Genomic DNA, 23,159 nt, shown 5'->3' with positions numbered 1-23,159 from the left:
CCTTCCAGTTAGTGGCAATAAATTTTCTCGGAAACAACAAGGCAGACAACTACAGGTTGTTGGTGGAAAACCTCCTCAAGGCATACAAAAGCCTTGGTTGCAACGTGTCACTAAAAATACATTTTTTGCACTCTCATCTAGATTTTTTTCCACCGAACTGCCGAGCAACGAGCACGGCGAGCGATTTCACCAGGACATTGCAACAATGGAGAAACACTATCAGGGCAAATGGAGCCCATCAATGCTTGCAGACTATTGCTGGACAGTGACAAGAGATGCTCCATTTAATGAATACAAGCGCCAAGTAGATACTGAATAGGACTAAACGACGTACATAATAGTTTTTTGCCTTTTGTTTCATAATAAATTTTATTTATATAACCCTTTTGCTGATTTTAAAGTGTTACATAAACAGGACAGGTGAAATATTATCATGTAAAGCAACCATATACACATGAAAAGACCTAGGTTTACAATTTATGATTAAAACTCTACTATCTACACAATATACATAGACATAAAATGTAAAAACTTAAATATCTTAGAAACAGTAGCCAATCAGTTGTTTTAATTGTCATATTTGAATTCAGCACATCAAAATACATAATAAATAGCACATTTTATCTCTGAAGCAGACAACTTCTCAAAAATTGTAGACCAGTGTTACAGTTATGAAAAGATGCCGAAAACTTTAACAATCCCCCCTAAAGCCTGTGTCACTGAATTTGGCAAGGACAAATTTCAAGTTGATGTCAATGTGCTGTTCTGTACAGGATGCAGCAAGGCTGCAGATTACAAATCACAATGCTATTAATTGTATTTTATTATAATGATTGATGGCACTGGTAGGCTTCGAACCTTGCTTAAAAACTGTAAATATATCAATAAAACATTGTGCTCAACCGATACCTATATATATTGAGGCTAGGGAAACTGAAATTCAGTGTTTCATTTTATTAGCAGAAAAATGGATTTTTAAATCCGATCATTTTGTTGTTGTTTTTTATCATGGGAAACTAGGACCCCTGGTTTATGGTGACCAGATGTCCCTATTTTATAGGGGACAGTCCTGATATTTGGGGCTTTTTCTTATATAGGCGCCTATTCCCCCTCCCCCCCCCCCCCCGCCCACACCCTGTGCCAATTTTTCACACTTGCTGTCTGGTCACCCTACCATTGTTATTACTAAACTGGAACCCCATCCCCTGAGCCAGCCAGCCCTCAGCCCCCTAACCCTGGGGCTGGATCGGAGCTGGTCCCTCTAGAGGGGAAAGGCTCCCGGTCCCAAGCAATGTAGCGTCCCAGTCTTGCTCCCTGTTGATGCTTCCGCATATGCAGCGTCCCTCAGTGGGGGCTCACGCTGCTCTACGCCGTGCTGGCCTGGCCCTGCCATGTGCTGAGCGCTAGAGGGCTCCAGGTGATCCTTTGTCTCTTTCTTGTTCTCTGCTCAGCTTCCTGGCTCAGAGCCTATTGCTGCACCGCCTCAATTGTGCGCCGGGAGCCCGGGGCGAGCCGAGCCGAGCCGCTGCTGCTCCCCAGCAGGGTGTCTGTGCGGGGAGAGCCCTTCCCTAGCGCCCCTCTGTGCCCAGCCGGGGGAACTTTCTCCGGGGACCGGAATCAGCCCCTGGGGCAGCCGCGAGCTCTGCCGACACCAGCCCCTGAGCCGGAGCCTGCAGGTGAGGGGAGAGACCCGGGGAAAGGGCTGGGGCCGGGCAGGAAAGTGACTCTACACCAATGGCCCCCCCTCGCCCCAGCTCTGCTCCCGGGGAGACGGGAGTCTGCGAATCCCAGAGCTGCTGCCCTCCCTGACTCCCCAGGCCCTGCCCCCCTGAGCGCCTGCAGGAGCCGAGCCAGCTCCGGAAGTTTATAACACCAACGCCTCTGTATGTGTGTGTCCATTTGTGTGTGTGTTTCTCTTTGTCATTCGACTGCCTGGAAGCAGCCCCTTGGGCTCTAGTTAATCTAAAATAAGGTGGGTTTGGGGAATAATCCGATTGTTGTTTAAAACGAGCTCTGCTATTCAGATACATGCCTGGGGAGTTTATTAATGAGCCAAACATTAGCTCTTTAATATGTGTACAGCAAAGCTCAGTCTGTCAGGTAATAATAATTACTAATTGTTCACATTACTCAATGCATTAAGGTCCTTGCTTGGAAGGCACCATAGAAATGCAACGTGTTATTTAATTAACAAACTGGAGCTAATTTCAGTGCCTGCAGTTTTATTGGACAATCTGCTTGTTTGTTTTCCTGTTAATTTTATGTAATGAAAACAGTAGAGTCAGACGCAGAAGTCAGAATTTCAGAAGGGCAGTTTGTGCTGGGTAGGGTAGCCAGGGCCTGTCCAGCAGCACAGGCCTTTGTCTGAGAAGAGAGGTTTTGGAAAGGGGGTGAGGTTCGTTTGGGGATGAGGGAGCTTGTGTTGTTTGTTGAACATGAAGTCACTGTGCTTCTTGGTAGTTTTGATACGTGATGGCTTTAATCCTGCACAGGCCCTGCAAGTGCCTGAGCAGCCATTAATGGTGCAAACTGTGCCCTTTTAGTGTGTGCCCCCCCCATATTGCACACAGTTATTTTGCATGGGCAGATGGCATTTGTGCACCCATGCTAAAATGGTGAACTTGTGTCAAAAAACCCAAACCACCCACGTAGGTTCAAGCCTCTGGGGTTCTGTTCTGAGGCATGAGAGAGGAGTGACGCCATGGTCAGAGCAGGAGTGGGAGAGAGGACTTCTGGTTTCTGTTGCTGGTTCTGGTGGTAGGGTGACCAGACAGCAAATATGAAAAATCAGGATGGGGGTGGGGGGTAATAAGAGCCTATATAAGAAAAAGACCCAAAAATCGGGACTGTCCCTATAAAATCATAGAATCATAGAATATCAGGGTTGGGAGGGACCTCAGGAGGTCATCTAGTCCAACCCCCTGCTCAAAGCAGGACCAATTCCCAACTAAATTATCCCAGCCAGGGCTTTGTCAAGCCTCACCTTAAAAACCTCTAAGGAAGGAGATTCTACCACCTCCCTAGGTAACCCATTCCAGTGCTTCACCACCCTCTCAGTGAAAAAGTTTTTCCTAATATCCAACCTAAACCTCCCCCACTGCAACTTGAGACCATTACTCCTTGTTCTGTCATCAGGTACCACTGAGAACAGTCTAGATCCATCCTCTTTGGAACCCCCTTTCAGGTAGTTGAAAGCAGCTATCAAATCCCCCGCTCATTCTTCTCTTCTGCAGACTAAACAATCCCAGTTCCCTCAGCCTCTCCTCATAAGTCATGTGCTCCAGCCCCCTAATCATTTTTGTTGCCCTCTGCTGGACTCTTTCCAATTTTTCCACATCCTTCTTATAGTGTGGGGCCCAAAACTGGACACAGTACTCCAGATGAGGCCTCACCAATGTCGAATACAGGGGAATGATCACGTCCCTCGATCTGCTGGCAATGCCCCTACTTATACAGCCCAAAATGCCGTTAGCCTTCTTGGCAACAAGGGCACACTGTTGACTCATATCTAGCTTCTCATCCACTGTAACCCCTAGGTCCTTTTCTGTAGAACTGCTTCCTAGCCATTCGGTCCCTAGTCTGTAACAGTGCATGGGATTCTTCTGTCCTAAGTGCAGGACTCCACACTTGTCCTTGTTGAACCTCAGGTTTCTTTTGGCCCAATCCTCTAATTTGTCTAGGTCCCTCTGTATCCTATCCCTACCTTCCAGCGTATCTACCACTCCTCCTAGTTTAGTGTCATCTGCAAACTTGTTGAGAGTGCAGTCCACACCATCCTCCAGATCGTTAATGAAGATATTGAACAAAACCAGCCCCAGGACCGACCCCTGGGGCACTCCACTTGAAACCGGCTGCCAGCTAGACATGGAGCCGTTGATCACTACCCGTTGAGCCCAACGATCTAGCCAGCTTTCTATCCATCTTATAGTCCATTCATCTATCCCATACTTCTTTAACTTGGTGGCAAGAGTACTGTGGGAGACGGTATCAAAAGCTTTGCTAAAGCCAAGGAATAACACATCCACTGCTTTCTCCTCATCCACAGAGTCAGTTATCTCCTCATAGAAGGCAATTACGTTAGTCAGGCATGACTTGCCCTTGGTGAATCCATGCTGACTGTTCCTGATCACTTTCCTCTCCTCCACGTGCTTCAGAATTGATTCCTTGAGGACCTGCTCCATGATTTTTCCAGGGACTGAGGTGAGGCTGACTGGCCTGTAGTTCCCCGGATTCTCCTTCTTCCCTTTTTTAAAGATGGGCACTACATTAGCCTTTTTCCAGTCATCCAGGACCTCCCCCGATCGCCATGAGTTTTCAAAGATAATGGCCAATGGCTCTGCAATCACATCCGCCAAATCGGGACATCTGGTCACCCTATCTGATGGGGGAGTATGATTCTGTTTCTGGGGGAAGAATGAGGTCTAGAGGTCAGAGCAGAGGGGTTGGGAGTCAGGACTCCTGTGTGTCATAGAGTTTAAAGGCAGATGGGGTCATTAGATCATCTGCTCTGAGCTCTTGTCTAACACAGGCCAGAGACTCTCACCCAGCTTCTGTCTCCGGTTTTGACACTAACTGGTTGTGCAGCCTGGGGGACGTCACTTTACTTCCGGGTCGGGGGTCACTTCTGCCCTCTGCAAAAGGAAGATCCTCATTATTTTGCGATATTGCTGCTGATGGCGAGATAAATAGGCAAATAAAAGGCAATGCCTTTGCCCCAAGGACAAGGTGCCTGAGGGCTGGGGACAAACCCCAGGGCAGGGGTGTGGGTTTGAAGGGGCAGGAGAATGAGAGCTAGAACAGTGAGGCATAGGGATGGATGATTCTGAATTGTGAGGGTAAACTCCCCCAAATCTACCATTGTCCTTCCTCCTGTTTATTTTCCTTCATCCTTCTTTGTCCCAGTTCCCTGTTCATTTGTCCTCAGAGTGAGTGGGTGTAAATCACTCCCCACTGGGCATGCTAGCCTTCCACACCCGCTGGGCATGGCTGTCAATGGTCCAGCACTTCCCCCCCAGTGGGAGTGGGCACATGCATGTGCTGACCCTATCCCTGTGCCTGCCTCCTGTAGCTCAGCAGCTTGGAGCTCCTCTCAGGAGCCTGCGCTTTGGAATCCCAGCCTCAGTGACTATGTCCACACTGTGGTAAAACACCCGCGGCTGGCCCGGCTCAGCTGGTTTGGACTCATGGGCTGTGGGTCTCTCAAAATGCAGTGTAGACATTAATGCTCAGGCTGGAGCCCCAGGCTTTGGGACCCTCCCACCTCACAGGGTCTTACAGCCCAGACTCCAGCCCCAACCTGAACATATACACTGCACAATTGTACAGCCCTGCAGCCTGAGCTGCGTGAGCCCCAGTCAGCTGACATGGGCCAGCCACAGGGATTTTATTCAGTGTAGACACACCCAGCAACACCCCCAAGCTAAACCTGCCCTGTGTGGAGACTGGGTTTCCTTTGATTCGTTCTGAATTTACCACCTTTCCGTTGCATTTACCATCCCCTTGCTCTGGTGTTGTCAGACAGTGTGAACAGCAGCCCCTGATCTACCGTGTTTATATCACGTCACACCTCCAAGGATGTTTTGAAAGTGCTTTCAGATCTTTGGCTCAAGCTGCTATAGGGGTGAATAATCATTAGATGACAGAAACATAGTTATTTCCCTCCCTTTCTGAACATCGAGCTCCTGCCTCAATATCTCCCAGTAGCAACTGCCTTCGGGGTCCAGTTTTCTGTAACACTGTGTCTTCTGTTCCCTGCACTTAGAGGGGTGGGGTGAAGGAACTATCTGGTCTTTACTATCTCTGCTAGGGTGACACCTGCCGCCAGCACAGAAAGGGGCTGGGTTTAAATTCAGGCGTTTATTTTGTCTAATAATTATTAGAGAAATATGTAGTTAATTATGGTCTCATTTGTTTTCTTCCCCGGAGCAGGATTTCTGGTTCCCCAATGCAAAGTGATCTCACTGATGGATGGAGGGGAGGGTCCCCAGTCTCCAGGGCTCTGAGGAACAGGAGATCCCAAGGAGCACCCACACAGGTGAGGAATTGGCTAAGCTGGTTCAGAAACTGTCAGCAAGTGAAGGAAAACATTTGGGGTTCCCACCAGGTGCCATATCCTCATGGCAGATGTCACTCACAGCTTCCCACCCACCCTGATGCTTGGCAGTAGCTCGCTTCCCACCAGCCTCCTTCCTCTGATTGCTTGGGTGGAATGTGGAAGAAGAATTGGTCCCCTCCTGTCTCTGCTCTGGGGAGGGGATTACGGGATTCAGCTCCTGGTGGTTTGGTCTCCCCCTAGTTATTTGGTTTTGTTCAGCCCTTTCCCATTCCCCATCTGAGGTTCCCTCCTCCCTGGCACAGGGCCTGACTCCTGTCTGGATTCTCTCTCTGGCCCAGCAGGTGATAGGACGGTGAGTGAGACCAAGGAGGAGAACCCTCAGCAGGGAGGTCCTGAGCAAGTGGAACCGCAGGGGGCGCTGTCGGGAGATGCTGAAAGGAACATTTCCCAGAATCCTGGGCAGGGAGAAGCCCATGAGAGTCAGCAGGGAAACCAGCTGGAGGAGAGACGAGGTGAATCCGCACACCATGTAGGAGCTCTCAAGCACAGCATGGGTGGTAGGACGCTGCCCGTAGGCAAGAACCAGAGCACCTGCACTGAATGTGGGAAGCAGTTCAGCCGGAGCTCGTATCTGGCGCAGCACCAACGGGTGCACACGGGGGAGCGTCCCTATGCCTGCGCCACCTGCGGGAAGAGCTTTGCTGTCAGCTCTGCCCTGCTCCGGCACCAGCGCACTCACACAGGTGAGCGGCCCTACCAGTGCCCTGACTGCCAGTGCAGCTTCAGCCGCAGCTCCCACTTGACGCGGCACCAGCGCTGCCACACACAGGAGGGGCCCTGCCATGGGGTTGGCTTGCCGGGTGAGCGCCCCTTCGCCTGCCTGGACTGCTGGCGGACATTCAGCCAGAGCTCGGACCTGGTGCAGCACCAGCGGGTGCACACGGACGAGCGCCCCTATGCCTGCACCGACTGTGGGAAGATCTTTGGCCGCAGCTCACACCTGCGGCAGCACCGGCGCACACATACTGGGGAGCGCCCCTACGCCTGCCAGGATTGTGGGCGCTGCTTCAGCGATGGCTCCTACCTCATCAAACACCAGCGCACCCACACTGGCGAGAAGCCCTACACCTGTCCTGACTGCAGCAAGGGTTTCAGCGTCAGCTCCCAGCTGGTTCGGCACCGGCGCGTCCACACTGGGGAGCGGCCCTACGCCTGCTGGGACTGCGGGAAAAGTTTCAGCCAGGGCACAGACCTGGCCACCCACCAGCGGTCCCACACGGGTGAGCGCCCCTACACCTGCCCTGACTGCGGGAAGGGCTTCAGCGACAGCTCCTCCCGCATCCGACACCACCGGCTGCACATCCAGGATGCCCCGTGATGGGCTGGTCGTGTGATGCACTGTCAGTATTACCCTGGCACCTAGGACCGGGCCCCTGTTTGATGGGTGCAAATTTACCCTAATTGTAAGTGCAACTGTAAAACATGTATATAAGTACCTAGCACGTCGCACTATCGGAGCCCAATGAACGTTGCTGGGAAAAGGTGCAAGGAGGAGATAGAGTGAAGCAGCCAAATAAAAAGGCCTTGTGGTGTAACTCAGGGACTGTGTTCAGGTCACACTGTGTAAATGAGACGTGTGGGACCGAAAATCCACGATCCAAAATTGGTGTGTCAGAAATTAGGCCCATTGGTAGACAAATTAATGAGGGGCTGGGCTATTTGGCCTGTCACTCGCCTTTGGGAGGCCTCAGAAAGAGACTAGGGGGAAAATGGGCATGGATGGATCCAAAATGCTGGCTGGGGAAAGGGAAGGAACAAGTGCCACCCTCACCTGGGACCCTGGGCCTTCACCATCCTGTCCTGACCAGACAAGCCAGAGAGAGGGACCCAGGGCCACCACCTCTGGCTAGGTCCCAGACACCACCTGGTCTGGCCTGCACCAAAAGCTCACATCAGCATAGCTGTCTCTCTCCAGGGTCTGAAAACCCCACTCCAAGAGCTGTAGCTCTGCCACCCTAGCCCCGGCAAAGGCGCAGTTTGGGGGATGGACGGATTTTTCCATTGATGTAGCTACCGCCTTTGGGAGGTGGATTACTTGTGCTGACTGGAGAGCTCCTCCTGTCACTAAAGCGAGTGTCTACACCGAAGCACAACAGCATGCGCAGCTGTAGCTATGCCACTGTAGCCTTCTAAGTGTAGACACAGCTGGAGACTTTGTCGACCCCACCCCATTCTGTCTGTTTCCTTACCCACCTTTCTTTCCTAGTACTCTCTTCTTGCCTTCTGTTTAATGACCATCAGGCTTAGCTGCCCAAGACTCCATGCTTTGTAAGAACACTGTGAGCCATGACCAGAGACAGCTAAAAGCAAGGCAGCCCGATGCTGGTACGCAGTTGCTAAGTCTCAGAGTGGCTGATGACACCCTGTGCTGGGCCTGTGTTTCTCCTGCCATGAGGTTCCAAGCGCGAGTCGGCACCCGAGACGGAAGCTACATTTTCCTGCTTTGCTGTTTGTTTCCCTCGCCTTGTGTGTCTCTTCTTAGGCAGTGGGATCTGCCTTTAACAAGAGTCCATTTTCTCCTTTCCCTACAAGGACAGTTAGCATCTAAGAGACTGTCAGACCAGGGGCTTTTCCTTCTAAAAACTTGCTGCAGCTAAAGGAACAAAGGCTGTTGTTGAAATAAAAGCCTCACTTTGTATCGAGATTTCTAATGCATTAGCTGCTTTTCCTTCTTTTCTGTCTCATTGGTAGGTTAAAAAGATTTGTAGTGGGGTGTTTGCCCTGGCACTGAGCAGGCTGAGCTGCTGTGTACCCAACCCTGGACCTTGTTGAACACAGTTTAATGTTGAACAGTTTCAGGGTCATGTTAACACCTTTGACACTTTGGGCCCCTGCATTCCAACTAAATTAATGGGTAGGGACTCAGGGAGCAGGGGTATCTCCCCCTGACTGCTAAGCCTCATCTCCCCTTGGACAAGGGCTGTGCAGGGGATCCTGCAAGGGGGTGGCAGGAAAGCTCAGGGCTCAGCTTTGGAGGACACACTGGGGATGGGGCCAATGTTGGAGTTTTCGGAATCTGGAATTTCTCGGTGGGGGCTGCAGCTGCTCCCAGCTTCCCAACCATGCTGCACATCCCCTCGCCTGTGCTACAGGCTTCAGCCACACACCAGGTAGCTGTGCAGGGTGGCATGGTCAGGCCTGGGTGACAGGGAGACTCCAGACATGGCAGAGGGACTCAGCGGGTAAGGGCAGGCCAGGCCAGGCACAAGAAACAGGGCCGGATTGACTTTTTGTGGGCCCGGCACCAAACATATTTGTGGGCCCCCATTAGGGAAATAGGGCATGTGATGGGGGGCGGTCTGCAGAGCGAGGGGCCAGTTGGGGGCAATGAGGCACAATGGGAGTGGCCCCACTCAACCCAGCACAAGGGCACTGTTTACAAACCCAAAACTGCTAGACATACCCTGGCCCACCCAGCCCTGTGCTGCCAGCTTGCCCCTTCCACACTGCCCCATGCCCTGCCCTTATGCCAGTGCCCCCTCATCCAGAGACTTCCCCCACAGATCCCTATGCCCAGCACCCCCTGCCTAGAGACCCCTCCCGCTGCCCTCCCACCACAACTACACAGCACCCTGCACACCATACCCCCTGCCCAGTTCCCCCACCCACAGATCCCCTACTGTCCAGCACCCCTTCACAGTCCCACCATCACAGCTGTACAGCGCTCCATATTCCTGAGGGAATTCTGCATCAAATTCTGTGCATAATATTTGAAAATTCTGAATTTTTTTGGTGCCTATGAGTGGGGGTTCCCAGGGTGAACATGTGATCTCAGCACAGCTTTGCAGTAAGGCCAATGGGCAGCAGTGACAGGAGACACGAGGAGAATTGGCCTCCCCAGTTGTTATACTTACAAAATAAAAACCAGCAGGATCTTATTCAAGGGATAAGGCAATATGCCATGTTTATTGTGAATACAGAAGGAATCTGAGTCAGCAATCAGTTATAGCTATAACATTCCATTCACTTACACATTCATTCAAACACACACACAAGTTCTGCAAGGCTGTTGTTATAGTTACCAGCCTTAGAGTTGGTTGTGCCAAGTCACTGGCCAGGTGGCCTGGACACGAGGAGGGAGTGGGGCCTTGTCAGATGCGCATCTGATGCTCCTGGAAGTTGGTTGCAGAACCGGACCCAAAGTCCTCAGTCTTCCGGATCTGTTTTGATAGGGATTTATCCTCATACAAGTCTATAGGGTTTGCCTCGTCATGCTGTTCTCACGTTTGAAGTGATAATCAAACACTGTTCTCACGTTTGAAGTGATAGTCAATCACACAGATGGCACAGCAATGACAGCTTGTTGTTATCTTGTTCTTTGGTTTTTCAGCCCCCGTCCTTGGGGCGGTTGTGGGGGTGGATTCCAGTGTGCCCTTGGGGTTATCGGACTATCTCACCCAGTGCATTCTTTGGCCAAATGGTCCTGGGTAGTTGTTTTTCTTATTCTAGGGTTGGCACTTCAACCTTTTATTATCCATCAAACATCCATCTGCAATCACTCTCCATTTCCCTTAACATGTTTCCTATCACATCTACATTTTATTACCTATTCATTCTTTAACATAACCATTCTAAAACCATTGGGGCATGACACACTTTAGTAAGTCCATTCATACCACTTGTTACACAGGAGAAGAAAACAAGCAAGATAAGAATGCAAAAGTGTGGGGGGTTAAAAAATCTTATTCCTGAGTTCCAGAGAAGAACAGAGTTGTAACAGCAGCTGTCCTAGAGTTACCTTATCACTTTAGAACAGACTCTCTGTCTCTGAATGTTCTTCTGCAATTAACACAGACCTTGTAAACTGTCAGGCATATTTCAATTAGTACAGATTCAGTCAGGCTGAGAAGCATATTTCTTTCTAATGGTCAGGACAAATCTGGGGTCTGTTCTGGGCTTTCCCTTTCTCATACTTTCCCCCATAATATAAATGTATTGATTATTACTTTTATCCAACACAGTCTCTTACCTGGGACAAAGACAAACAAACAACTAGAGAGGGCAAGGCAGGATGGAGCCTACAGCAGCAAGACCAAGGGAGCCGGGTGCCGCCTTGTCTGGACTATGTCTGAACTGTTGCTTTGCTGCACTGCCGAAGACCATTCCATGCGGCATGCCAGGTGACCAGGACCCGCCTCTGATTTGAAACGGGTTCATGGAGTCACTGTAGATACCTGCTGAGGGGCATTGATCCCTGAGGGAGTCAGAGTCTTTGACTAGGAATCACTCACAGTTGGACTTACTGGACAGCACTCACAGGGAGAAAGTGGTATACGTCTACACAGCAAGCAGAAACCCATGGCAGCAAGTCCCAGAGCCTGGGTCTACAGCAGAGATCCCCAAACTTTGCGTTCAGGGGCACAGTGGGGTCCGGGCAGGGAGCACCACCCAGTCCTGCTCTGCCCTCAGCTCCGTTCCAACCCTGCCCCCAGTCCCAGCCCCGGCTTCTGGCACCTGGCTTGGCTGCAGCATTGGCTCCTGACCCTGCCCCCCTGCCCTCACCCACAGCCCCTGGCTCCTGGCCACAGCTGAAGCTCCAGCCTCAGCCCTCGGCTTCCGACCGCACCGGCTACCAACCCCAAACTGCGGTCTGGCTCCAGCCTGGCTCCCAGCCCCAACCGTGCCCCCATTCCTGGCCCTGGCTCCCGGATGCCTGGCAACCCTACTGCTCTCAGCAGTGCAGCATGGCCTGGCCAGCAAAGAGAACATGCTGCAGATCCCACGAGGCAATGGGGGGTGGGGCACAGGCAGATTACATTGAGGGTAAGAGAGGGTGTGACGTAAAACATTTGGGGAGCACTGGCCTGCAGCATGGAGCTCTGGGAGGCCTTGGAGCTGAGACTATCTGTGTAGATGTGGGTGCTCAGGTCCAGGGAGGGCAGAGGACTTGAGACCCTGAGCGCCCATGTCTACACAGCTGCTTTTAGCAGCGTAGCGCAAATCCTCCAGCCCACGAATGTAGAGCCAGGCTCTGAGATGTGCTGCCAAGGGCTCTGCTTGCCGTGTAGACTTATTCAGGAGTGCCAGAATCCAAGGCTCAGGCTAGGAGGCCATGTGGCCTACCCTTGTGGAAGAGCAGGACCCCTTGGGGGTCTGGCAACATGAAGGGGTCCTCCCAAGGGACTCCTTACAAGCTGGGGCACAGCACAGCCCCTATGGGTCTGTGGCATCTCCCCACTGCCCTGTGAGTGCTGTGAGGGGGAGGGGACACTCTCTATGTCCTCTGGCCAGGGTTACGGCCTAGCCGTTAGATTACAGCACTCCCAGAACACCCCACTAGCCACCCCCCGCCCTCCCGCTGGCTCCCCTGGCCTGGCCGCTCGCTAGGGTTACCAACTTTCTTTTTCAGGAAACCGAACACCCTTGCCTTGCCTCTGCCCTGAGGCCACTGCCCTGCTCCACCCCTTCCTGAGGCCACACCCCCTCCCTCCATGGCTCGCTCACTCCCACCCTCATTTACTCTCTCATTTTCACTTGGCAGGGCCACAGGGTTGAGGTGTGGAAGGAGATGTGGGTTGCGGCTGGGGGTGCAAGCTATGGGTGGGGGGGTTGGGGTGCAGGAGGAGGCTCCAGGCTGGGGCTAAGGAGTTCAGAGTATGGGAGGGGGTGTGGGCGCCAGGCTCGAGTTTGGGTGCGGGAGGGGTCTCAGGGCTGGAGCTGGGGTTTGGAGTGAGGGTGTAGACTCTGGGCAGCACTGACCTCAGGCAACTCCCAGAAGCTGCTTCTAGGTGGAGGGGTCAGGGGGCTCTGCCCCTGCACACAGGCACCGCCCCTGCAGCTCCCATTGGCCACGGTTCCCGACCAATGGGAGCTGCAGAGCTGGCACACAGGGCAGGGGCAGCTCGCAGAGCCTCCCTGGCTGCTCTGCCCTAGGAGCCAGAAGGACATGCCGCTGCTTCCAGGAGTCATGCAGAGCTGGGCAGGGATCCTGCCTGCGCCACAATCAGACTTTAAACCGCCCAGTCAGTGGTGCTGACCAGAGCCGCCAGGGTCCCTTTTCGACCAGGCATTCCGGTTGAAAACCAGACACCTGGCAACCCTACTGCTCTCAGCAGTACAGCATGGCCTGGCCAGCAAAGAGAACATGCTGCAGATCCCACATGCTGTACAACCTGAGTGTAGAGCAACCGGGTGGCGGGGGAGTCGTGTGTGGGATTGAAGCAGAGGCCTCTGGCCCTAAGAGCTCTGGCTATGGCAGCTTGGACAAACGGCATCACTCTGTCACTTCAGCAGCTGAAACAGACTTGGTGTGTGAGGCTGAGGAATTACTGGAATGGGGCTCAGATCCCCGCCCCCAGCCATGTGGACTCGGGATGCAGTCCCACGCCATATCCTGCCCATCCCTCACCCTCCCTGACACTACCCCCTCCCAGCGTCCTCCTTGTCCTGGCTCCCTGCCCCCAGCCATGCCCCCTCACTGCCACATCCTCCATGCTCCCTTCCTAGCCCTGCCCCCTTCCGCAGCAGTATCCGCTTGCAGGTGTAGTGCCAGTCTGTGATATTTGTTCTTTTTAAAGCCCCAGCTCCTGGGGTGACAATCTCAGGGAGTTTCCAGCCCTGGCAGCTGTGAAGAAAAGCGTGGAAATGAGATCCCAGTGTGGCCGGATGACTCCAGAGCTGGAGGCCAAGAGAGACCCAGCATTGACCAGTGTTTATGATCCCTTAAGCCGGGGGCAGGGAGGTGGGTGATTGTGATTTTTGTGGGATTGGCAACACCACACCCTCCCTACCCCCATGTCCCCTTGCGCCTCCCGCTCCCTCCACTCCTGGTGTTCCAGGCTGCCGTGGGGGACACAGGGTGGTAGCAGCCCAGCGCTCAGTCCCTGCAGTGAGCAGACACTGAGGCATGGCAGAGGTGTCAGCAGCTCTTTGCTGGGCCTGACACCATGGTGCCTGAGCAGACGCAGGCCTTGCTGTGGGTGGGGGTGCCAGTAGGCACAGAGGGGACCCTGGCTGTCTGCCAGACGAGGATGGGAATGGAAAGGAGTCCACAGAGACGCCAGCTCCTGGCATAGTATCTCCCCTGCAGCTCTGTGCAGTCCTGCCTCCGGCTGGCAGATTACAGACAGAGGTCCCCCCGGGGGGAGGGAGGCATGGGGACTTTGTGTCATGTTTTATGTGACTTTGGCCAGGTCTAGGCTAGGCAATGAGGGTGGTCTAACAACACCACTCAGAGTGGGAGAAATGCACCCCCGACGGAGAGGGGGAGTAGCTTTCGTGCCAGGAGCAGCCCTCCTGTCCGCACATGTAAGGTCCTCACTGGAGCGCTGCAGCAGTGTCGCTGTAGCATTTTAAGTGTGGACGGCCCTTTGTAGTGCTCCCCTCCCCGGGGCAAGGGAGTGAGAGCTGCATGGAGAGGCAGGGAAGCAGGGGCAGACTGGCATGAAGGAACTATCGGGCTGGCTACGTGGGAATGAGGTCAATGTGTTCTAGCCACGTGGCAGCCAAGGGAGGAGGCAATGTGGGAACAACAGAGCTGTGAGGGGGAACAAAGACAGGCGATTGTGACACTGCACCCCGTATTCTTCAGTGATATGATAATGGCATAATTATGATGCATTTTGTACAAGATGGGTCACGTGAGGTGTCACTGGAAAAGTTATGATTTGCTGAACATGATGAGGTTCAACAAGGACAAGTGCAGAGTCCTGCACTTAGGACAGAAGAATCCCATGCACTGTTACAGACTAGGGACCGAATGGCTATGAAGCAGTTCTGCAGAAAAGGACCTAGGGGTTACAGTGAGCGAGAAGCTGGATATGAGTCAACAGTATGCCCTTGTTGCCAAGAAGGCTAATGGCATTTTGGGCTGTATAAGTAGGGGCATTGCCAGCAGATCGAGGAACGTGATCATTCCCCTGTATTCGACATTGGTGAGGCCTCATCTGGAGTACTGTGTCCAGTTTTGGGCCCCACACTACAATAAGGATGTGGAAAAATTGGAAAGAGTCCAGCGGAGGGCAACAAAAATGATTAGGGGGCTGGAGCACATGACTTATGAGGAGAAGCTGAGGGAACTGGGATTGTTTAGTCTGCAGAAGAGAAGAATGAGGGGGGATTTGATAGCTGCTTTCAACTACCTGAAAGGGGGTTCCAAAGAGGATGGATCTAGACTGTTCTCAGTGGTGGCAGATGACAGAACAAGAAGCAATGGCCTCAAGTTGCAGTGGGGGAGGTCTAGGTTGGTGTCAAGGCTCCTTCCCCACTCTGAACTTTAGGGTATAGACGTGGGGGCCTGCATGAAAACTTCTAAGCTTAACTACCAGCTTAGATCTGGTCTGCTGCCACCACTCCCAATGTGCTAATTCCCTTCCCTGGGTAGCCTTGAGAGACTCTTCACCAATTCCCTGGTGAATACAGATCCAAATCCCTTGGATATTAAAACAAGGAGAAATTAACAATCCCCCCTCCTTTCTCCCACCAACTCCTGGTGGATCAAGATCCAACCCCCTTGGATCTAAAAAACAGGGGAAATCAATCAGGTTCTTAAAAAGAAGGCTTTTAATTAAAGAAAAAGGTAAAAATCATCTCTGTAAAATCAGGATGGAAACTAACTTTACGGGGTAATCAAACTTAAAGAGCCCAGAGGACCCCCCTCTAGCCTTAGGTTTAAAGTTACAGCAAACAGAGGTAAACACCCTAGTAAAAGGTACATTTACAAGTTGAGAAAACAAAGATAAAACTAACACGCCTTCCTCTCCTGCCACCTCTGTAATGCCTGGCTGTTTACTTACAAGTTTGAAATATGAGAGACTTGTTCAGAAAGATTTGGAAAGCATGGATTGATGTCTGGTCCCTCTCAGTCCCAAGAGCGAACAACCACCAAAACAAAGAGCACAAACAAAAGCCTCCCCCCCCAAGATTTGAAAATATCTTGTCCCCTTATTGGTCCTTTGGGTCAGGTGTCAGCCAGCTTACCTAAGCTTCTTAACCCTTTACAGGTAAAAGGATTTTGGAGTCTCTGGCCAGGAGGGATTTTATAGTATTGTACACAGGAGGGCTGTTGCCCTTCCCTTTATAGTTATGACAGTTGGATATTAGGAAACACTATTTCACTAGGAGGGTGGTGAAGCACTGGAATGGGTTACCTAGGGAGGCGGTGGAATCTCCTTCCTTAGAGGTTTTTAAGGTCAGGCTTGACAAAGCCTGGCTGGGATGATTTAGTTGGGATTAGGTCCTGCTTTGAGCAGGGGGTTGGACTAGATGACCTCCTGAGGTCCCTTCCAACCCTGATATTCTATGATTCTATGAGCTTTGCGGCAGGGGGGTTGCAGATGGCGAGCCAAGGACACGGCCCTGTGCACTTGCCTGCCTGCCTGCCCCACTCCTCTGGGGCCTGGCCGAGAGCGACCTGGGAGTGTTGGCTCTGCCCTTGCTGGGGTGGGCATGCAAGCCCAGGCGATCAGTGCCAGCAGCGTGGGCAGGCAGCCCTCTGGAGGAGCAGCCACCTGTTCCCCTGCCAGGCTCTGCTGAGTGCTGATCGGTAGGATCCTAGAACTCCCTTTGCCAGAGGAAACCGCAGAATGTTTATTGTTACAGGGAGTCTTTAGTTTTTACATTGTGTGAGAAAACCATATACAGCAGAACCCTGGTTATTCGCATTATCTGGCTGTCTGTATTAACCAAACCGTGCTGACAGCCTGAGTCCAGGGCCAGCAGGGCGCCCGCTGTCAGCCCCCGAGGGAGCCCGCTGTAAGCCAAAGGCCGAGCTCTGCCACACAGGGATGGCCAAGGGAGGGGCTCTAGGCTGGCAACTCAATTGCTGCTTTTCCACCTCAAGCCCCACCCCCACTCTCTTCTTGTCCCAGCAACTCCCCACCCAGCCTCTTTCACATGCTTCTCCCACACCCTCCCTTCCTCTCCTGCCACCTCTGTGATGCCTCCAGGAGTCAGCCCCCAGCAGGGCCAGGCCAAGGGGCTGGAGGGTGCTGGGATGGGATCTAGTCAGACACAGACACTGCCTGGGTGAGTCAGAGCCCGCAGGTCATGTCCAGTACCCCCTGTAACTGTGTGATCTAGTGGCACACCCACACACACGTTGTACCTACTGTCTAGCTAGGATCTTGTCTCCCTCTGGCTCGGAGTTTGGGTCACTGAGCGGGGCAGGCAGGGACTAGATAAGGATAGGTCCATCAATGGCTATTAGCCAGGATGGGAAGGGATGGTGTCCCTAGCCTCTGTTTGCCAGAAGCTGGGAATTGGTGACAGGGGATGGATCACTTGATTATTGCCTGTTCTGTTCATTCCCTCTGGGGCACCTGGCATTGGCCACTGTTGGAAGACAGACTACTGGGCTAGATGGATCTTTGGTCTGACCCAGTAAGGCCATTCTTATGTTTTTATGACACCCCGACTGTCAGCACTGCTCAATGTGAGGGGGGCGGATCTGCAACAGAGCCTCTGGAGGACACAGGAGATGGGATGGGCCCAGCAAGAAACACCTTGTGGTAAGCTGCCACATCAATACAGCCCATTGTGTCCAGATATGGCATTGCAGCAGCCACACCTCAGTTTCCACCACTACTCCAGCCATAGGAGCTGTCTGGGTTCCTTCCCCACTCTGAACTCTGGGGTACAGATGTGGGGACCCGCATGAAAGACCCCCTAAGCTTATTTTTACCAGCTTAGGTTAAAAACTTTCCCAAGGCACAAATTCCACTTTGAACAGTATGCTGCCACCACCAAGTGGTTTAGACAAAGAATCAGGGAAAGGACCACTTGGAGTCCTATTCCCCCAAAATATTGCCCCAAGCCCTGCACACACACACCCCTTTCCTGGGGAAGGCTTGAGAATAATATCCTCACCAATTGGTGCAGGTGAACACAGACCCAAACCCTTGGATCTTAAGAACAATGAAAAATCATTCAGGTTCTTAAATGAAGAATTTTAATTAAAGAAAAGATAAAAGAATCACCTCTGTAAAATCAGGATGGTAAGTACTTTACAGAATAACAAAAGACTTAAAAACACAGAGGATTTCCCCTCTAGGCAAAATTTTAAAGTTACAAAAACAGGGATAAACTTCCCTCTTAGTACAGGGAAAATTCACAAGCTAAAACAAAAGATAATCTAATGCATTTCTTTCTATTACTTACTATTTCTGCAATAGTAGATGCTTAGTTCAGATATGGCTTAGGGAGATGTATTTTCCCTGCCCTGTTTCCTTGTTGACTCCGGGAGACACAGACGAAAAACCTTCCCCCCACAGATTTGAAAGTATCTTCTCCCCCTATTGGTCCTTTTGGTCAGGTGCCACCCAGGTTATCTGAGCTTCTTAACCCTTTACAGGTAAAAGAGGAATTAACCCTTTACAGGGTAAAGAGGGATTTTATGCTACCCTTAGCTGTATGTTTATGACACATCCCCCAAATCATAGACAGTGCTGGACAGCCTGCTCCACACTGGCTGTGATTTCTTCCTGGAGCTCTAGGAGAAAACAGAATTAATAAGACACATGCACCTTTAGATATACTACCGATTATGTAAAAACTAACAATATTTTCCACATTTCAAGGATGTAACCAGTTGATTCTGGGAAATTTTCACGGGAGAGTGCATCAGCCACTTAGTTAGAAGCTCCTGAAATGTGTTGTATTTCAAAATCAAAGTCCTGAAGAGCTAAACTCCACCAAAGAAGTTTTTTGTTAGTTTCTTTGACTGTGTGAAACCACTTCAGTGCAGCATGGTCAGTGTGCAGGTGGAACTGCCGTCCCCAAATGTATGGCTGTAGCTTCTCCAGAGCATACACCATGGTGTAACATTCTTTTTCTGATACTGACCAGTGGCTTTTCCTCTCAGAAAGTTTTTTGCTGAGAAACACAACAGAATGGAATTGTTGATCTGGTCCTTCCTGCATTATAACTGCTCCTACACAGTGCTCGGACGCATCTGTGGTTACAATGAATGGTTGGTTGAAGTCCGGGGCCCTCAGTACAGGGTCAGACGTAAGGGCAGCCTTAAGCTAGTTAAAGGCTTTTTGACACTTTTCAGTCCACTGAACTGCATTTGGTTGTTTTTTCCTGGTCAGGTCTGTTAGTGGGGTGGCAATTAGGCTGTAGTTTGATACAAATCGTCAGTAATAACCAGCCAAGCCCAAAAAAGGATTGGACCTGCTTCTTTGACTTTACAGACCAATTTTGGATAGCATTTACTTTAGCCTGTAGGGGGTTGATAGTACCTTGACCCACCTGGTGTCCAAGGTACATTACCCTGTTTAGGCCTATTTGACACTTTTTGGCCTTAACGGTTAATCCTGCCTCCCTTATGCGCTGTAAGACCGCTTGGAGGTGTTCCAGGTGTTCTGCCCATGAATCTGAGAATATAGCCACGTAGTCGAGGTAAGCGACTGCAAATTCCCCAAATCCAGCCAGAAGGTTATCTACCAGTCTCTGGAAGATGGGGGGTACATTTTGCAGTCCGAAAGGGAGCACATTAAATTCATACAGCCCTACATGGGTGATGAAGGCTGACCTTTCCTTGGCTGGGTCATCTAGCGGCACTTGCCAGTACCCCTTAGTTAAGTCTAAGGTGGAGATGAACTGGGCACATCCCAATTTCTCCACTAGCTCATCTGTGTGTGGCATTGGATAGTTTTCTGGCCGAGTTACAGCATTTAGTTTATGGTAGTCCACACAAAAGCAGATTTTTCCATCTGATTTGGGAACCAGAACCACTGGAGAGGCCCATGAACTCTCAGAGGGGTGGATTACACCTGTCTGTAACATGTCCTTGATCTCCCTTTCTATCACAGTTTTGGCTTGAGGAGCCATCCGGTAGGGTTGGGCTCTAATTGGGCAAGCATCACCTGTGTCAATGGAGTGGTATGACTGTTCTGTCCATCCTGGGGTGGTTGAAAACATTAGCACAAAGTGAGCTTCCCAAAGACGTTTCATGGTCCCTGCCAGGAAGTTAGTTCCCAAATCTGTAAGGATGTCGGAGAGCCAACCTACCCTGGCAAAAATGTCTGTCAATGCCTGGCTCACGCTTTTAGCCCTGGTGTTGCTTAGACCTACTGCTTCTGGCCATTGGGTGTCAAAATCTATGAAAGTTAGTATGTACAGCTTTCCTCTGGGTATCTTCTTAGGGAAAGGACCCAAAATATTCACAGCTACATGCTGAAATGGAACCTCAATGATGGAGAGTGGCTGGAGAGAGGCCTTGACCTGGTCTTGGGGCTTTCCCACCCTCTGGCACACTTCACAAGACTGGACATAGATAGAAATATCCTTGCCCATCCACTCCTAGTGGAATGACTTCCCCAAATGGTCCTTGGTCCTGTTCACCCCAGCATGGCCACTAGGGTGATCATGGGCTAAGCTCAAGAGCTTTTCCCTATATTTAGTTGGAACTACCAACTGTCTCTGAGGATGCCAGTCCTCCTTGTGCCTACCAGAAAGAGTCTCCTTGTATAAGAGTCCTCTTTCTATAACAAACCTGGACCTGTTAGAAGACCTGAGAGGTGGTGGGTCGCTCCGTGCTGCCATCCAAGCTCCCTTGAGTCTCTCATCCACTTCCTGCTCTGCCTGGAACTGTTCTCTTGATGCTGGAGACATTAGTTCCTCGCTGGGTTGTGGACTTGGGCTTGGTTCCACTGGAAGCGATGCAGGTGATGGGGTTGTTTCCGTTGACTCTAAACCGCTCTCCACTGGTGCGCTAGGTGGTATTTCAGGCTCCGGTTGAGCCTCTTGCACCGGTCTAGCTGCTGCTGCAGGTGCAGGCTCTGTGGCGCCCTTTGGTGCTGGCTCCCTTGACTCTGGGGGGGTTGCAAGCATGGGCTCTGGTGCTGACTGCTCCACCAGTTCCAGTCCTTGGGCTGGTTCTGGCTGGGTTCCAGGAACTGGATTTACAACTGCTGCCATAGACTCTGGTCTGGAGTCTCGTTCCACCACCTCTGTTACAGTTTTGGGCTTCCCATCTAGGATTTAACTTTCTGTTTCCTCAGGAACACCCTCTAAGAACTGCTCCATTTGCATTAGGAGAGACAGATCTTCCAGAGATTTAACACTTGCTCCTGATATTCAGGCATCCCAATTTTTTACAATGTGGTAGGCATGTCGGGAAAATGCCACATCTGGTTTGCAACTTTAGGGCTCTGAACTGCCGACGGGCATGCTCGGGTGTTAGCCCCATTCTAATTCTGGCCTTTCGTTTAAAAAGTTTGTACTCATTCATGTGTTCTTTAGGCATTTCAGCTGCCACTTCTGCTAAGGGTCCACTGAGCTGCGGCTTCAGCTCCACCATATACTGGTCTATAGGGGTGTTTTATCCAAGGCAGGCCCTTTCGAAATTTTCTAAGAAGGCCTCTGTATCATCGTCTATCTTGTATATGGGAAATTTCTTTGAATGGAGATTAGTACCTGGAGAAGGATTGTTAGGGCTACCTGATTGATCCAGTTTAGCCTTTTCCAGCTCTAAGTGCTTCAGCTCTAACTCCACTTCCAAGTGCTTTGCCTGCATTTCCGCCTCCAGGCGCTTCGCCTCTTTCTGCTTCCGCATCAAAGCACTTTGCCTCTCTTTCTGCTTCCACCTCCAAGCGCTTCGCCTGTCTCCTCTCCTCCGCTTCCAATTCCAAGCGCTTTGCATCTCTTTTGTCCTCTGCTTCCAAGCGCATCATCTATAGGAAGAAATCCCTATCTTCTGCAGTCAGAACTCAGTCTGGGTTAAGGGCATCCCTTCAGCTTGGCACCGGGATCTCGGTTCAGGGAGGCCTGTCACTTCCCTCCTGGGAAGTCCCTGTTCCCCCATCCTTTCCCTGCATTTCTGTCATGGAGCTGGATGTCTGGGCTTGATCTGGGTCTGTCTTCTCCGTGGCGTGCCGCTTGGGAAGACTGGTTTCTTTAGGGTTTCAGTGCCTGACCTCAACCTCATGCACAGGCTGCCCTACTCTAGCCTAACTATTTCATTGCCATGAAGCTAGAAAAGAATAAAATAAACTGCTTGTTGGACTCCCTGGCTTTGCTCCCCGCTCACCCCCTCCCCCCCAAGTATAAAGCCTCATTCAAAGACCCAGGGGTCACTATATTACTGCACACAGCAGTGAATCAATGCAGTTGTAGATAAATCTCTGCATTATGCATTTTTGTATAACTTTTATATAACTTTGTATTGAACCTTGGTAATATGTTATAGCGGGCCCCTAAGGTAGTATAATTAAGGTAAAAGAAAAATGTCTTTTTGCTAGAAGTAGAATAAAATCTTCCCCCCACTTTGTAATCAATTGCCCTGTTGAATGAATGAGGTGTGAATGAGGAAGGCATGGAAGGCAGGCACCTCCAGACACCTGCAACCCTTGGAGAGGGGCTAGAGAAGAGCAAACATACTGACGGCCTAGGGGGTTAGAAGCAAGCACCTTCCTTTGGGAACGCCCTTTTTGCAGCATTGGAACAACCCCCAGCCCAGAGAAAAGCAGCAAAAAGGACCAACAGACACAGTCCCAGATTTTGAATCTGGGAGATTTGCCCCCCTCCAGCCACCGACACGCCGCTCGCCTCCTCACACACCCCACAAGGATAAAGCCTCATTCAAAGACCCAGGGGGTCACTATGTTAATGCACACAGCAGTCAATCAATGCAGTACCAAAAATTAAAATACTGAAAATGGATGGTTCGTAGAAATTTTGGTGGTGCCCAGAACGCTCAGAGCCCCCCTCCCCCTGAACTCTGTCCCCCACCTGCCTAAGGCTCTGCGAGGGGGTTTGGGTGGGGGGAGGAGGTCTAGGGTGCAGGCCCTGGGTTGGGGCAGGGGATTGGGGTGTAGGACGGTTGAGAGGTTGGGCTCTGGGATGGAGTCTGAGGTGCAGGCTCTGAGAGGGTGTGTGGGAAGAGGTGGGGGTGCAGGCTCTGGGACGGAGTTTGGGTGCTGGGTGCAGGCTCTGGGTTGGGGCAGGNGGGGTGCAGGCTCTGGGACGGAGTTTGGGTGCTGGGTGCAGGCTCTGGGCTGGGTCAGGGCCTCTGGGTGAAGGAGGGGGGGAGGGATGCAGGCTCTGGGACAGAGTTTGGGTGCAGGAGGGTGTGTGTGGGAAGGGGTGGGGGTACAGGCTCTGG

The 23,159-nt window shown here is 51.5% G+C and overlaps 2 protein-coding genes across 10 annotated transcripts in view; both read left to right on the top strand.

Moving 5' to 3' along the window:
- Nucleotides 1-23,159, top strand: part of LOC117887172 (zinc finger protein 501-like) — a 1,015,593-nt gene that overhangs the window by 810,626 nt on the left and 181,808 nt on the right. The window lies entirely within an intron of this gene.
- Nucleotides 1,542-11,140, top strand: LOC117887195 (zinc finger protein 771-like). 9 transcript variants are annotated; one of them, XR_004648125.1, is made up of 4 exons: nucleotides 1,542-1,676; nucleotides 5,929-6,034; nucleotides 6,394-7,518; nucleotides 11,077-11,140. XR_004648125.1 is itself a non-coding variant. In XM_034789540.1 (3 exons), exons 2-3 carry the CDS (start codon nucleotides 5,968-5,970, stop codon nucleotides 7,431-7,433), a joined length of 1,107 nt encoding a protein of 368 aa, XP_034645431.1. In that variant the 5' UTR covers nucleotides 1,542-1,676; nucleotides 5,929-5,967; the 3' UTR covers nucleotides 7,434-8,920. The 9 variants fall into 9 exon arrangements, 7 of the variants coding, with proteins under 7 accessions (XP_034645431.1, XP_034645435.1, XP_034645434.1 ...); XR_004648124.1 differs by lacking the exon at nucleotides 11,077-11,140 and adding an exon at nucleotides 8,357-8,901; XM_034789540.1 differs by lacking the exon at nucleotides 11,077-11,140 and having other exon boundaries at nucleotides 6,394-8,920.

The sequence above is a fragment of the Trachemys scripta genome, chromosome 14 (genome assembly GCF_013100865.1).
Source record: "Trachemys scripta elegans isolate TJP31775 chromosome 14, CAS_Tse_1.0, whole genome shotgun sequence".
In the NCBI taxonomy this organism is placed as follows: Eukaryota; Metazoa; Chordata; order Testudines; family Emydidae; genus Trachemys; species Trachemys scripta.
The sequence above is the reverse complement of the archived record's forward strand: the minus strand, read 5'-3'. Positions and strand labels throughout refer to the sequence as shown.